Here is a 15606-nt window from a genome sequence, read left to right as displayed (position 1 = left end):
TTAGATCTCAGTGTTAGCTCCCTTCCCTTCCCAAACTTTTCTTTATAATTTCACCTTCCTCTAGTTTACAGTACCTAATCCAACCACCTTATAATTGAGGCCATATTATAGTGCCACTAGGTAACCCATTCTTTCTAGGACTAAACTAATTCTGTTTTGACTAAACCATTTTGCCTGTTCGTGTGGTCTTCTGAATTTGACTCCTTTAAGTCACCCAATCCAACTGGTCACATTCCACAGAAGCCAGACATTTCTCCAGGCTGGTCCCATATGTGTGTTCTTCTCTGTCTCTTGTCTTCACAGCCAGGACACGCTAGCCTACTGACAAGGTAGTCCTTAGTCCCTTCCCTGCATGTCCTAAAGGCCCAGCGAAGTCAACAAAAGGCACGAAAGGAAGGGAGACAAACAGTTCTCAGCATGGGCTCCAGGCATACTAGTGCTCTCCCCAGCCCCCTTTTCTCCTGCAAGGAGCAGGAAGCATTGGCTGGGTAGCGAGGTCACCCAGCAGGGGCCATGTTGGTAGGAAAAAGCTCTACTAAAAATTGGCAAACTCATTCAAATGTTCCCTTGGGGTAAAGTCGTTGTTTCTAGATACTGTATGTAACTATTAGTGCTTCCGAGGTTAAAGCCACCTGTTTGTTTTTCGTTCAGTCTATTCTGTTCTCCATGCTGCCAAGAGCATCGACATCTAAAGAGATAGATGCTGGGCTTCTTTCCATTATTTCTTTCCCGGCCTTTGCAGTGGAAGATGTGAACCTTGTGAATGTGACCAAAAATGAAATTATTTCCAAGCTCCAGGTAAGCATTGGTCACACTGGTGCCCTTCTGCCCTGTGCTAAGTGCCCCTTTCAGACAGTGACGTGCAGCAGCTCACCCAGGCCTTGGTTCTCCATGAGGTCAATTGCTCAGTATCTAAGTCGACTCACGATTGAGGTATCCAAAGCTGAGTCTGGATAAGTCTTGGAGTGATGAATGCCTTGGTTCTCTTTCTAAGTAGCAGAGCTTCAGTTCAAGCTGGACCTTTAAACCCCAATTCGTATCACTCCCGTACTTCTAAGGCAGAGCTTCTTAACCCTTTAGAGATCCCAGACAGACTCTTTTAAGAATCTCTTGAAAGGTAAAGTCCCCGCTAGAAAAAAATGTACATGTCCCAATATCCTCAAACTTTACACACAATTTCTGGGGACTTGGAGATCCCAAAGTTAAATTGAGGTTAAAAAAAATCCCTGCTCCGAGGTGAAATGCAGGAACTATGACACATTACACCAAACTGAGAAGGTTATTCAGTACTCCAGCCAACTGAAGTTATCAGTAAAATGATTGAATAATGTAAGTTTCCTAAACTGAAATCTGCATGTTGATGATCCTACTTAGATTCGGTGAAAAATGCTTTTAGCCTTTGGAAACAAAGGGGTAAAGGGTCTCCAACCATATCCCCAATAGAAGGCACTGTCTCAGTTAGGGGCCAGTGGAGAAAACAGAACCTCTTTAGTTTGTGGAAGTAGGCAGGGAATTAATGTAGGGAATGAAGTGTTTCAAGGGGAGCAGGTCAAGACCGGGCCTCCCAGGATGCCCCGAACACTACAGGGCTGGCCGCTAGGAGCGCACTTAAGAAACTGGGCAATGGACACCCAAAACTGCGATCCAGGGATTAGGGAGGCAGATTCAGGGAGCACTGCCACTGTCCTTCTTTCTTGACCCCCGAGAAGCTGGAGTGGAACACTGGAGCCTGCAGCAGGAAAACCAGCAGCGATGGCCCTAAGCCACAGGAAGCCCCACCACCTCCCTCACCTACTTCTCGCCGGGTGCAGGCTTCTTTGCATCCAGAGCCTAACGCGAGGAGTCTGGAATGTCCTGTGGCTTTCCAGTCTTTCCAGTCTTTCCAGTAGAAGCAGTCCAATCAATCCACGTATCTGCCTTGGTGGCTTCTCCAAGCAGTAAGGGTCCCTTTGCATCTTTGCACGATACAGCAAATCAGAATGAAAGGATGGTCATTCAGTGAAGTATCGGTAATTAATCTCTCAGCCCTGACTGCCACTCTAATGGAAGGTTTTGGCATTCCCTTCCAAGCACTGATCAAACCTGAATTTACTTTATTACTTAAAAATAAGTTTTTGTACTGATAGCAAAGAGCATTTGGTACCCATTTTGTTACTAAAAGATTCATGGGAAAGGGGGTGAAGGGCTGACTTGAATCAAAGAGGCAAAGAAATTCTTCTGTTTCATCAAATGCATCTTTTTTCTTTATCTTCTTAGGGGCGTTATGGATGCTGTCGCTTCCTTCGAGATGGTTATAAAACCCCAAGAGAGGTTGTATTTAAAGATTGTTTCTTCTGATTCCTTAACTGCTTCATATCTAAGTTGCCACTGTGGTGGTCTCCCTCTGTTGATTATAAAACTTACATGTTGGAATATTGGAAGGAAGTCTTAATTTTGGAGTCAGCAAGCTGGAGTTAGGCAATAGAATAGTAAGATCATCTGGAGGACAGCAAGCTGGTGGTTTAAAACCAGCTTGTAGACAAGGACAAACAGTTCTGTGGCTCACACTTTTTTTGAAAGGCTACCTGTGGCCTCCTTGGGTTCCTTTGCCATAGTGACTGATAGAATGATATCAATAAAACAGATAGTCTGCCCAGCACTGTGAGAGGCAAATTGCTATTTATTTGTTACAGAGATATAGTAAGCTTAAAATAATAAACTACCCAGGAGTGTTGTGTACATTTGATTTACTTTTCTGAAATTTTACCATGGAAAACTGCCAAAAATAGCATCTCCCCATTATAGCAGAATCCTAATCATGCCAGCCTCAAAGCTCATTGAATCAGAAAGCAAGGGACACCCAGTGAGGTATAGTGGTATTATGTATGTAATCTGACATTACCTTTTAGAGGGTTTACCTGTTTGGTTCCAGGACCCAAACCGATTGCATTATGACCCTGCTGAACTCAAGCTCTTTGAAAACATTGAATGTGAATGGCCTGTGTTCTGGACTTATTTCATAATAGATGGGGTCTTCAACGGTGATGCCGTTCAGGTGAGAAAATGCTGGGTGTTGTGTTGGTAATCAGCATTTTCATTCCACTGGTGTGCTGATTATTATTAGAACATAGGGTTATGCAAGAATTCAGGGCACTGTGTCAGTTATCTGTCACTGCTGAACAAACTTTCCTAAAACGTAGTGAATTAAAACAATAACTATTTTGTTTGCTTATTATTCTCCAATTTGGGCAAGGCTCAGCTGGGACAGGTTTTCTCTGCTTTACCTAGTGTCACCTGGGATGGTTCAGTGGGGCTGGAGGATCTACATCCGAGATGGCCTCCCTCACATGGTTGGCAGCTTGTTGGCCCAGACCTTAGTTCTCCACGTAGCTAGCTTGAGCTTCTTACAGTATTGCAGTCTCTGGACAGTTAAGCTTTTTACATGGTGGTCATCTTCTCCCAGAATGCAAACGCAGAAGCTGCCAAGCTTTCTTAAGGTTTAGGCCTGGAACTGGCAAAGTGTCAACGTCTGTTGCATTCTGTTGTTTAAGGGCTATTGTTGCCAAGCCAGGTTTGTTTTGCCAGAGTGCAACAAGCAAGCCAAAACGCCGAGATGCCGAGGTTTGCGGCAAAAAGAGGGTTTATTCGCAAGGCAGCCATGCAAGGAGAAAGTCTCAGGTCTACCTGAGCGAAGGCAAGGGGCTCGGTGTATTTATGGGATAAAGAATAAAGCAGCAGGGCGGTCTGAGGCTGGGGAAAGGTGATTGGAAAAAGGTGCAGTAATTGTCATTCTGCCCAAGTGTAACTAGGCTACAGGGCTCTGCATGTTCCAAAATGGAGGTGCTTAGCATGCTCTGAGGGTGGAGTTTTCAGCCCTCTGATGCCACAAGGTCAGCGGACACTTGGGCATGCCCAACTGGAGGGTCAGTGGTCCTAACCAGTCTTAACCAGATCAGTTGGAACCAGACACAGCTGACTCCAAGTTCCTAGACAACAACTCGGGCAAACATCTTATTATTCAGGCTAAGTGCTGATTGGAGGACTTGCAGGTAATAAAAGGACTTTTATTAGTGAAGGCAGGTTACAGGTAAAATGGATTTGACTAATGATTACCCTTGGTTTCAGTCCCCCCTATCTTTTGATCATTCCTTCATCTTAAGGGAAGAAGGGCGATTACCACTCTGGATACTTCCTGCCGATAAGGGGCATAGACCCAACTAGGGCTTGTGGAATGAAACTGTTTAGCACTCATTTGAAAATATTCATTTGTTCCCAGTTTCAAGTTAACATTTTGATCCCAATAAACAAATACCACCTATGTGCCAGCTGTCAAGGCATTCATAGGCCCAAGATTGGTAAACCATAGACAAAGATGTAGCCTGAGGGGGCACATAGAATGCCAGACATTGTTAAAACTTAGGCTTTTATTTTTAGGGATTTTATCTAGGATAAGCCAGGGATCAAGTGTCTTACCCTTTTCCATATTGGAGTGTCTTGATCATTATCAGTTTGGCTGAAACAATTAGATATTAAATATGGAAGGGACACAGGCTGGGAAAAGTTAAGTATGGTTTCTATAATATCCTGACCATGTAGAACCTTGACAAGGGTAGATGCCAGGGTCATTTTTTTAATCTGAGGACACAAGGAGAGGACCAAATTTCGGCTTAGGATAAAACAGGTGACAGGAAATTCTCTGTTGATTAGCCTAACCCAATGTGTTACATCTGAGGGCCTTTTATCCTAAGTCATTCAAGGGGAGGGCACTACATAAAGGCTGGAGGACTAGGAGGCGGGGTTCATCGGGGGCCACCAAACAGTCTTCCACGGACGTACAGGTTTTGTTGTTGCTGCTGTTCTTTTCAGACCAGCCGTGATTTTGCCGTCTTTAAGGGTACTCTTAGCTAATGTCTTAATTAATGTATCAGCCTTCTAACTGGTCTCCCAGCCTCGCTTCCTGCTGTTTCTCCACACCATTGCCAGAGAGATCTTATTAAGAGATTATGCTACTGCTTTGCTTAAAAGCTTTGAATGGCTTCCTGACTGCTTTTGGGATGAGGTACAAGCTCTTCACATGTTTTGTAGGATCCCGTAAGATCTGGCCCTCGTTTTCACCAGGGTACCCCCAATTTCTTGTTACTTATTTCCTTTCTTGAGTTCTGTAATCCAAGCACATGGAAACTTTTTCAGTCCTTTGAGCAGGCCATGCTGTCTCTCCCCTCCTCTCAAATGCCCAGGATATGCTTTCAACCCCCCACTTCCCCTCCCTACTTCACGTGATTCGTTTTAAGTGTCTCCTTTCAGAAAGCCTAAAAGCTGGGTCAGGTGCCCCTTCTATATGCCCCACGGTTCTTATCACAGCTTGGCACCTGTAACTGTATTTCCCACTTAGTTGTCAATGGACCCTGGTAGAGGTGGTCTCTATCCAGTTCACTGGTGTATGCCCCATGCCTAGTACATAGTAAGTACTCAGTGAATATTTGTTAATGCAGCATTCATTTGTTCAAGACAGATTCTTTAGCATTTGCTGCCGTGCATACTTTGGTGAGCAGAACAGACCTGTCCTCATGAAGTTTATGGGACTGACAAACTCAAACACTTGGCTGTTTTTTTAATTGTTCAGATCACATGTTCTGGGGTAGGATATGCAATCTAAGATTTGTTTTAGTTTTTGAAAGCTGCCTCTATTGAGGAATGCAGAGGTGTTTCAGAAGCGGCAGTAAACTTCAAATATTAATGTTCCCCCTTTGTTGATTCTCACTCTTATGCTTTAGTGATTATCTCGGTTCTTATGTTTTCTGTCTTTTTATCCCAAGACTGAAAGATCTCAAAAAGATTGAGTTGGAATTTCAATTATGAACAAGCTTGACAATTATCAGAAACAACAACAGCAAAAAAAAGCTAAGGAGACAGAAAAGCCTGTTTAGTACCTTATTTTGTAGGTCTCACAGAATTTACTTCTCTTAGCCCCCTGTGCTGCCTCTTCCACTTGCTGCCCAGTCACATTTTAAAGTGATGCACCCTGTCGTGCTTTGCTGTCCATAAATTTCAAACGAAAAGAAAATGACATCTGGAAGGCATTTGACTGGGCTCTCCAAAGATGAAATGTGTCAGATAGCTGGGTGGCTGTTAAGGGTTTTTTTCTCTCCATTTCCCTTTTAATGTATAGGTTTTTATCACTGCCTTTTTAATTTAATAGAAATGTTTACATCAACAGCTTTTACTGAGTAGCACGTCCTAAAAATTGGGGTACATGGATCATAGAACCTACACTTTTCTTCACATCTTATTCGTTCAGCAAATATTTTGTGAGCAATAAATGTTTGAACAAGGGCTTCTTCAGTGGAAAACTACCAGCAGGTGGAAATGGGATGCACTGCTTAAGATCTGGCCTCCACTCCATAAAGCTTATAGTCTAGCTGGTAAGACAAAATTTAAATATGTGAGAAGTTAAGAGTGAAGTATTTAAATCACGAATTAAAGACAACACATAAAAGGCCAGTCGCATTTAGCGCCTCCTAACATTTGCTGTCAGCCAGAGTCCAGGTTCCTCCTGCAACCCTTGAGCTGAAGGTATTTGTGCATTTCTTAGCCTTGTGTCCTACTTCTGATCTGTTTGTTGCCAAGAGAGCGGTTTTTCTGTGTTGCACTGCTGTTTCCTACCGTGGGGGATGGGGCTATTTTCCAGGTCCAAGAATACCGAGAGGCCCTGGAGGGAATATTAATCAGAGGCAAGAACGGGATCCACCTGGTGCCTGAGCTCTACGCCATCCCGCCTAACAAGGTAACCAGGTGCTGCTTATCTAGTACAAAGTGAGATGGTGCTTGACCTTTTGGTATTTTTCATTCCCCCTTCAGACCTAATACTTTTTCTCCAGGAGAAGTGGTTTCTAAAGCCTTCAGTAGTGTTCCTGTTTATCACAGGAGTTACGGCTTTGGAGCCATGCTTGACCTGGCTGGTGCCCAAGGGAGGCGTTAGTTGAGGACCTTCAGAGGATACCTGTCCTTCTCTGAGCCCAAGACCACACAGGCCCTAAAAAGCACAAAACACTGTTAGGCACCATGTTCTCACACATTTCCACGGAAGAAGAAACCAGACAGAATCTCCCTGGGAGAGGGGGAGAGATGTATAGGCATACCTCGCTTTACTGCAACTTCGCGGATAACTGCGTTTTTTTTTTTAAACAAATTGAAGTTTGTGGCAACCCTTAATTGAGTTCTTCCAATAGCATTTGCTCACTTCGTGTCTCTGTCACATTTTGGTAATTCTTACAACGTTTCAAACTTTTTCATTATTACTGTATTTGTTATGGTGACGTGTGATCAGTAATCTTTAATGTAACTACTGCTGAACTTGATGAAGGTTCAGATGATGGTTAGTATTTTTTAGCAATAAAATATGTTTAAGATACGTACATTTCTTTTAGACATAATGCTATTTCACACTTAATAGATTACAGTATAGTGTGAACATAACTTTTATATGCAATGGGAAACCAAAAAATTTGTGTGACTCCCTTTATATTCATTTTATTGCAGTGGTCTGGAACCGAGGTCTCCCTGTATAGGGTAGCTGAGAATCTCTTCCTTTGAGTCAAGCAGTTCCTGAGCTAGAGCTTGAGTAATCACTTAGAAGCCATTCTGTATCATGAAGAGGGAAACTGGCCAGTTCCAAGAAGATGCCCAAAGATAGTTTTGTTCTATCCACTTTCCTAACTTGGGTCATGATGGACCTATATATCTTAATGGGAAGATTTCCCCATACATATCTCATGTTTAGCAGAAAAGAATTCTCGATTCAAGGCTATTTCTCTTTTGAATGTTCCTGTTGCTTCAAAGCTTCATTATTGCATTTTGGGGAGGAAGAGATTTCAGAGAGCAGTGTCCTTCCCCCGGTTGACAGGGCCTGCACTAGAGCGTAACCCTGCTGTCACACAGCAGCTTGGGTCTACGGGTTTGTGGTTGAATCAGGCCACGAGCACATGGTCAGGGGACTGGCAAAGGCCTTTGAAATTATCTGCCTCAGTTCAGAGAGGCAGAGCTCAGACAGCACTGGGCTCTGCCTGGAACCAGACCCCAGGTTCAGGGCCTCCTCACAACGCCACGCTGCCTCCTAATGGGTGGTGCGTTTCCAGGGAATGGAGAGTCCCTCACTGTACAGATCAGGCCATGGAGCCTGCAGGGGCTGTTTTCTTTCTAACTGTTAGAAACCTAGATTTCCTGCAGACGTATTGATTTTACTCTGTGTGATGTGTATGTGTTGGTGGGGGGGGGGGCCTGACAGTGGGGGCTGGGTAGTTACTTCCTAGCAACTGCGTGTTCAGGTTGCCCCTTTTCCAGTATTGAGGCACTTGACAAAACAAAATTAGTAATGGGAGGTAATTTGGAACATGGAAGCATAGCAAGGGAAAATAAATAGCTTCAGGGGTATTTTACCTATTTTATGATAGAGAATAACCATCTATCCATGTTCTACTAAAAGGCACATTTCCTGACTGTAGTAACTGCTAGGTGTTATAAGCTCTCCTTTTCTTTCTGGTGAACAGTTCTGGCTACATGTTGGAAAAGGTTACTCTGCAACTTTTGTCTTCTGATCTCTACACTGACCTTTGTGCTTGTACTTGTCATTTCAGTATCCTCCTTTATCCAGTGTGTTTACACATCAGCTAGGCACCGATTTTGAACGTTCTTTTATTTTGAGCACAGTTTGTATCTGTGCTGGTTCCGGCTGACAGCTGGGAAGGTTCACCCATCACATCAGTAACATGTTGAGACCACTACAGACAGGGCTACCCCGACCCATATGGCACGTTTGTGCAAATTAGAAAAAGAGCCTCACCTTTGGAGTGGCCACAGCCCTGGGCCAAGGCGCCATCCAGCCTGAGTTTCAGCGTCACTCACTTCCTCAGCTGGACAGGCTTTTGCAAGGCGCCACCACCCACGGGGCCTCCATTGGACAGCTCGAGACTAACGCAAGCATACCCAGCAGACTTGCTTGGAGCAGCTGCTCCGGGCTGGGCAGCAGGCTAGGTACTGGGGCACAGAGGGGTCGCGATGCCGGCTCTGCCTCTGCGAACTTGCAGGCTAGGGGGGTCGGAGGAGCGAATCCATGGGATGGAGGGCAGACAGAGGACTGCCGGCAGCAAAGGCTTGGTGCATTAGAGGACCTGCAAGCAGGTTGGAAGGACTGAGGTGGAGAGGGGACGACACATACCTCCACGGGGAGGCAGGAGCCAGCAATGGGTGGGAGGAGGGCAGAGCGAAGCTGTCTTTTGACCCAGATACCTTGTCTACCTTCTGTTCTTTACATCGACTATTTCCCATTCCAGATCTATGTAATCTTTTTTAACACTACTTACATTTCAAAAAGTTTTAATGTACAGTCTGATTGTAAAAGTAATTCTGTATACTGCAAAACATACAAGATTCTATAGAAAGAAAATATTTCTCCCGAATCTTACTTCCCAAATATAACCACAATGATGTTTTGGAGAATCTCCCTCCACGTATTATCCTATTTGATTATTTTATTACTGGTAACATTTAATTCTGTTCCGTTTATGAGCTTAAGTTTTTCTTAGTTTACTACAGAAAGTTTTTAAAAATTTACTGCATATATTAACAACATCACTGATTAATTCACAAGCAGAGAATGACTCGCCTCATGATGTGATTTTCCCCTTTGGAGAAAGATGTGTTTCCTATTTCCTTCAATTGGCTTATGTTTTCTGGAGAAGGAAGTGGTCACTAACATTACCCCCAACCAACGAACGTTGTAATGACCCAAAACCCAAAGGTCAGCATGGAGTTTACAACAGAGAAATTTGCAGACTAACTTTTACAACACGTAGCCAGCACTGTCCATCAGAAAGAGAACTGTAGCTTATTTTGATGAGTCAAAACCCCCAATGGATTCAGCTTTTTGAGTCCCTGATGGAAAATTAGTGATCTAATAGTACAATTGTTTTTCCTCAATCAGTAGCGCCACCTTCTGGTAATTTTCTTGCATCTGCACACTGAGTTTATGAACCCCTGAGGAGAGCAAGATAGAAACCTGACTCAGCATCCAGAACTACACTGCCGTGGCTATTGGCTGATGTTTTAGATCATTGTACCCATAATGCAGCCAAATATAAGTATGAGCTGTGACATTTCTTGTTGCCCAGAGCTGTGCTCAAAGACAGCAGGCCCGGCTTCCAGTGCCTATCTCTCTGCCTTTTGCCATCAGTGTGCTTGCGGGAAGAGCACTGGCTGGGACCAGGCCTGGGTTTGAGTTCCACCTCTGCTGCTTTTAGCCACGTGGCCCCCCGCGCAAGGGCCTCAACCTCCATGGCCTCCTTATCCCAGCTCTCGCATAGAATTGGTTTGGAGGATCAAATGAGTGGCATTTTGTAAATCCTCCGTGCGCTCCCCATGTAGTGACGTTGGCCATTTTCTCCTCTGACGTTCTGACTTTGGGTTTTCCTCTCTTTGTCAGGTAGATGAAGAGTATAAGAATCCTCACACGGTGGACAGAGTTCCTCTGGGGAAGGTGCCCCATCTGTGGGGTCAGTCCTTGTACATCCTCAGCTCCCTGTTGGCAGAGGTAAGGGACTTGGGGGCTTCACAGACTGGAAACCTTGTGATTGGAAGTTCAGGGGACCCTGGAAGAACACAGGGGCTCTCTGCTCAGTGTGGCTATGAATATGTTTGGCATCTTTTTTTTTTTTTAAGATTACATTCTTTTTAAATTTTTTTTTAAGATTTTTTTTTTTTGATGTGGACCATTTTTAAAGTCTTTATTGAATTTGTTACAATATTGCTTCTGTTTTATGTTTTGGTTTTTTGGCCGTGAAGCATGTGGGATCTTAGCTCCCCGACCAGGGATGGAACGCACACCCCCTGCACTGGAAGGTGACGTCCCAACCACTGGACCGCCAGGGACGTCCCCCGTCTTTGGCATCTTCATGGCTTTCAAGTCAGCTGGTTGGGGTTGACTCTGAGGCTTGAGACCTAGGCTTGTGTTCGTATTTATAGTAAACCGTTTGGGGCTTAGCTGCAAGCCAAGCACTCTCTGTCCCTCCCCCAGCGCCCCTTCCCACCAGCATTCCTGGTCTGTGGCTAGAACCTGGTTGAGTTGATGGTCGGTAGGAGGGCCGGAAGCTTCTCAGCCAGGATCAGCACATGTATGAAAGATGCAGGGTTTGGGGAACTGCTCCACACGGTCTTAGGTGCAGGAAGCAGGAGGACTCTGACGCTCCAGTGCTCTCTGCAGGAAGGGGCAGCGGGCTGGTTCTTCTGTAGTGGATTTTGTGTCGGCTGCTCCCTCCCTCAGCCAGTAACACCGCCACACAGAAGGTCTGCTGCCTCTGACTCATTCCTTCTTGTTGAGCATTTTCTTGCCCCCAGGTTTAAGTTTTTAAAATACAAATGCTTTTGTGCCAGCTAAAAATGAATCCCCTCCCCAGTCCTAAGTGTGAGTGATTTTTATCAGATGGCTCATCTTTCCTGGGAGGATCCTGCCCTGCTGAGTGCTTTGGACCCCTGGGGAGGGGTGTGGGGAGCGGGGGGGGGGGGGGGGGAGCGGTGGGGGGGAGCAATGGGTTGGATGTCACTGGAGTTCCTGGTGGGTGAAAGAAGACCCAAGTGAAGGTATCACAGTGCAGGTGGCCCTTAGGTGCTGAGATGGAGTAGTTGCTTCATGGATATGATTGTATCTGCAGTTTCATGGACATGTTCTTGGGGGTGGAGACTGTGTCTTATACTTTTGTCTTTAAGAGTAGGGAAGCACATATATCTCCTTTGGAAAGCCAACCCTGCCTCTGACTAGCTCTTTAACCTCGGGCAGGTCTCTTAATCTCCCTGGGCCTCGGTTTCCTCATCTTTATTATTATTTTTTTTAATGTTGTACAGCTTTATTTAAATACAGATTTTGTTTTTTACGTTTCCTCATCTTTAAAGTAAAGAGCTTGGGCTTTATCATCTCTGCAATATGGTGCAGCTCTGATTTCTGTATCAGTGAGATGGGAAACAAACTTGCTTCTGTTTCCTCCTCTCAATGTAAAGGCCCTCATCTAGGCCCAGCATTAGGTCCAGCTTCTCCTCAGAACTCGCAGAACACCTTGATCCATTCTCTTAAGGTTCCCATCATTTATAGAAAATATGAGGAGATCCACATTCAAAGAGCACTCTGCAAGCAGGGAGGGGAGTTTTGTGTTTCAGGACAGTCAGCTCTGGGCCAAGTCCTTACCCTAAGGACATTGCCTCTGTTTCCCCACCTGTAAGATGGTGCGAATGGTAGTGCCTCCCTGTTAGGAGGCCTGTGTGACGATGCATGTACAGGGCTCAGCACAGTACCTGGCGCGGGGTAAGGGCTCAGGAAGCATGAGTTACCCTTGTTCTTTTCACTCACACAAGTTGGGCGTCTCTGACTAGCCCTGGAGAGCTGGGTGCCAAAAACGCAATACATTTATCAGTGCCATCTAAATGGTATACTGTAGTTCAGAGAAAATAAGCAATTGCCTTGAAAAATTATAAAGGAATAAAACACTGAAGATCTTGAGCCCCCAAATATTTTATTTTCAAACTTAGGTTTAAGGTGAAATTTCAGTTAATCAGTATTTCATAGTGTTAATGCTCCTCTTTTCCTAGGGATTCCTTGCCACTGGTGAAATTGATCCCTTAAATAGAAGATTTTCCACTTCCGTCAAACCTGATGTCGTAGTACAAGGTTTGTGAGCATGTTTACTATTCATATTTAACTTTGTAAAACCAATGTTATTTTTAAAGCAAAGTGTTCCTATTTAATTTTTTAAAATCTGCATATGTATATATTTTAGCATATATTAGTTCTGTGAAATATGTTCTGTAACTCAGCTGCTCCCGATCACAAAGTTACTTTCTACAAAGCAATTGTTTTCTTGAATCTAAACCTTGATTGCAACTAGGGCACAAGTGATTCATTGAGCATCATTTTTCATAACTGCTATTCTTTAAAAAGTAGAACGTGACCTTGTTGAAAACTCAAAACCCAAATGAGGGTTCACTCGTTCCTCCCTTGGAGGTCTGACTTCTTTCCAGAGCTGCAGGCCCATGTTTTCACCTCCCTCCACCCATCTCCCCTCCTCTCCAGATGGCAACTCTTCCGCAGAAGTGCAAGGCCAGCCTGGGCTACTGCTGCGACACTGGCTCTGACTAGCCATGTGACTTCACCTCTGTGTGCCTCGGGCTCTCATGACCGGTGCTCTCTCACAGGGTGGTCTTGAGAGGAATTGAGATCCACAGGGAAAGCCCTCAGTGCAGGGCCAGGCCTAGAATGCTCCCTGCTGGCCGATTCCTCTCCCTACTTCCCCTCCTAGGAAGGACTCCCCAGGAGCTCACAAACCTCATAGAGTGACTTATATACCAGCTAGTATCATAGCGTGTCGTGCCTACGCCTTGTGTCCTCTACAGGACACTGTACATTTCTTAAGGACAAGGGCCTTATCATTTTTGTAGCTTCTATGTTGATTGATACACATGCACTCAATACATTAAAAACAATTATTGAGCAAATGAAGGGCAACCCTCTCTGTGGCCACGGACGCATTTGGCTGCGCCTGTCCGTGATACAGCAGAGGTCGCGCAGGTCATCACCCAGTCGATACTGTGCCCCAGGCCCACCGAGAGACGCACCCAACCATCACAACATTCCGATCAGGTAGAAAGTGTGACGATCATGATTATCATCCCCCTCTTACACATGAGGCTGAGGGGTTAACTTACTCAGGGACCCGCGGCTGACAGCTGGAGGTGCAAACCCAGCTCTGACATCCAGGTGGCCTGATGCAGCCTGACCCCACAGTCTCTGCCCATCACCAGAGCACATGCTGCTAAGTGATCCCTTAAGTCCACAAGGCCACTCTTCCAATTGCAGGCTGGGGTGCATTGATGGATCCTGAGCACCATTTTTTTTTTTTAATGCAATAGAAGAAAACAGAGTAGAAAATATCAGAGGCTGTGGTCTGGAGGAAGGAGAAGTGCAGTTTCGGAAACTCCTCTGCGTGCAGCTCTCTCAGATCACCAGGCTTACAGGTCTTGGTCAAGCCACTCCTCTGAAAGAGTCACTTGTACAGAGTGACCGCCTTGTGGCTCTGATACGTGGAGATCTCTGCACGGTGTTGTAAGCTTCTGAAGAGACGGATGTTAGGGGAAGCTGCTCGCCCAATCCTGCATGGCTGACATCCCTGCTCAGCTACAGCTGGCCAGCCGGGCAGCAAGGCTTCCCCTCAGGGCCTTGCTGTGAAGCTCAGATGAGATCATGGATATTAAAATACTTTGAAAAAGCATCATGTGCTATGTAAATATAAGGAGGTGACATTCAGGTCTCAGTGGCATTTATATGTATCATACGTTCAGGTGCCACCAGCCTGAGGGTACAGTGGTTGGGCTCAGGGAGCTACCTTAACAGTAACCAAGTCTTTCCTCTGGCCTGAGCACCGCCCCGAGCCCCTCCAGTTCCTGGCAGGCTCAGCTGCAGGTGGACACAGCACTGGCCACTCTCTCTGTGGCCAGAACTCCCTTTCTCCAGTTCCCTCCCCAGGACTCCTTCCTTTTGCCAAAGCACTGTCCCTTCTCTTAAAAGCCAGCAGTACTGGTACAGCAGGTATGGGGGGTCTGAGCCCGCCTCCGGCCCCCACATCCCAGGCATCCCAGAGCCCTGCCTGCTAGAGAGCCAGATGCCCAGCCTCACTCACTGGAGTTGGGGCCCAGGCCGGCCCACTGGGTGCATGGCCCAGCTCTGGGGTGGCTCTTCCCTACTAGCGGGGGGCCCTGTGCTGTGTTTCCCAGTGGGCCAGGCTGCCCCACTACCACCAGCCCAGTGGTAGGCCCACTTTTCCTTCTCTCCAGAGCATAAAACCTCCTCCCCCCTCCCCCTCCCTCCCCCTCGGTCAGAGCATCCCCTGCTGCACACACCACTATATTGCTCTTCTGTCTTTGAGAGCAGAGGCACAGACTTCTTCTGGTATCCCCTTTGCAAAGCTGTTTCCACTCCTGACCCCATGTGAAAAGAACACAAGACAGGTTTCGAATAAATGCAGACCCACAGGGAGGCAAGACATCATTTGAGATGGGTAATTCAGCTTGGGACCTGTTGAAGACCATTTCTAGAAGTCCCAGACTGTCTTGCACATTGAGGGCACTTGATAAATATGCACTGTGGGTGTTGAGGGGAGGCAAGGCCAGAGAGAACCCGGAAGAGCGACAGGACAAGCGCTCTCCCTTTCAAAACCACCCAGCACGTGGAGAGCGTGCTGTCACAGGCCAGAGAGGAGAGTAGACAACAGCGCTCATCCGTGTGAGGGGACGAGGGCCACCGTCTAATGCAGATGCTATGTTCTTGTTCACAGTGACTGTTCTGGCAGAGAACAACCACATTAAGGAGCTGCTGAGGAAACATGGGGTGAGCATCCAGAGTATTGCCGACATTCATCCAATCCGAGTCCAGCCAGGCCGGATTCTTAGTCACATATATGCCAAGCTTGGTAGGTTTGGGGAAATAGCAGGGCATTTTTGGCGAGGGGGCATCTTGGTTCTAGGTTTTGGGTCTGGGGGAGACTGTGATATGTGTAAATTCAAAGGAATTGGGCAAAGCACTAAAGTAGGTGG

General features: G+C 46.0%; 1 protein-coding gene across 9 annotated transcripts in view; it reads left to right on the top strand.

Annotated features, from left to right (window-relative positions):
• PHKA2 (phosphorylase kinase regulatory subunit alpha 2) overlaps positions 1-15606 on the top strand; it is an 88388-nt gene that overhangs the window by 42850 nt on the left and 29932 nt on the right. For all 9 annotated transcript variants that reach the window (XR_009006633.1, XM_057538000.1, XM_057538004.1 and 6 more), the window contains 7 exons: positions 652-798; positions 2257-2310; positions 2912-3034; positions 6668-6763; positions 10457-10564; positions 12610-12688; positions 15348-15482. Coding sequence is in view for 8 of the 9 variants with exons in the window: in XM_057538000.1 (XP_057393983.1) it covers positions 652-798; positions 2257-2310; positions 2912-3034; positions 6668-6763; positions 10457-10564; positions 12610-12688; positions 15348-15482 (742 nt within the window). In the remaining variant the exon portion in view is untranslated. The remainder of the gene's footprint in view (positions 1-651; positions 799-2256; positions 2311-2911; positions 3035-6667; positions 6764-10456; positions 10565-12609; positions 12689-15347; positions 15483-15606) is intronic.

Source organism: Balaenoptera acutorostrata, chromosome X (genome assembly GCF_949987535.1).
Source record: "Balaenoptera acutorostrata chromosome X, mBalAcu1.1, whole genome shotgun sequence".
Lineage (NCBI taxonomy): Eukaryota > Metazoa > Chordata > Mammalia > Artiodactyla > Balaenopteridae > Balaenoptera > Balaenoptera acutorostrata.
Note: the sequence above shows the minus strand (reverse complement) of the source record. Positions and strands in the feature narration are given on the sequence as shown.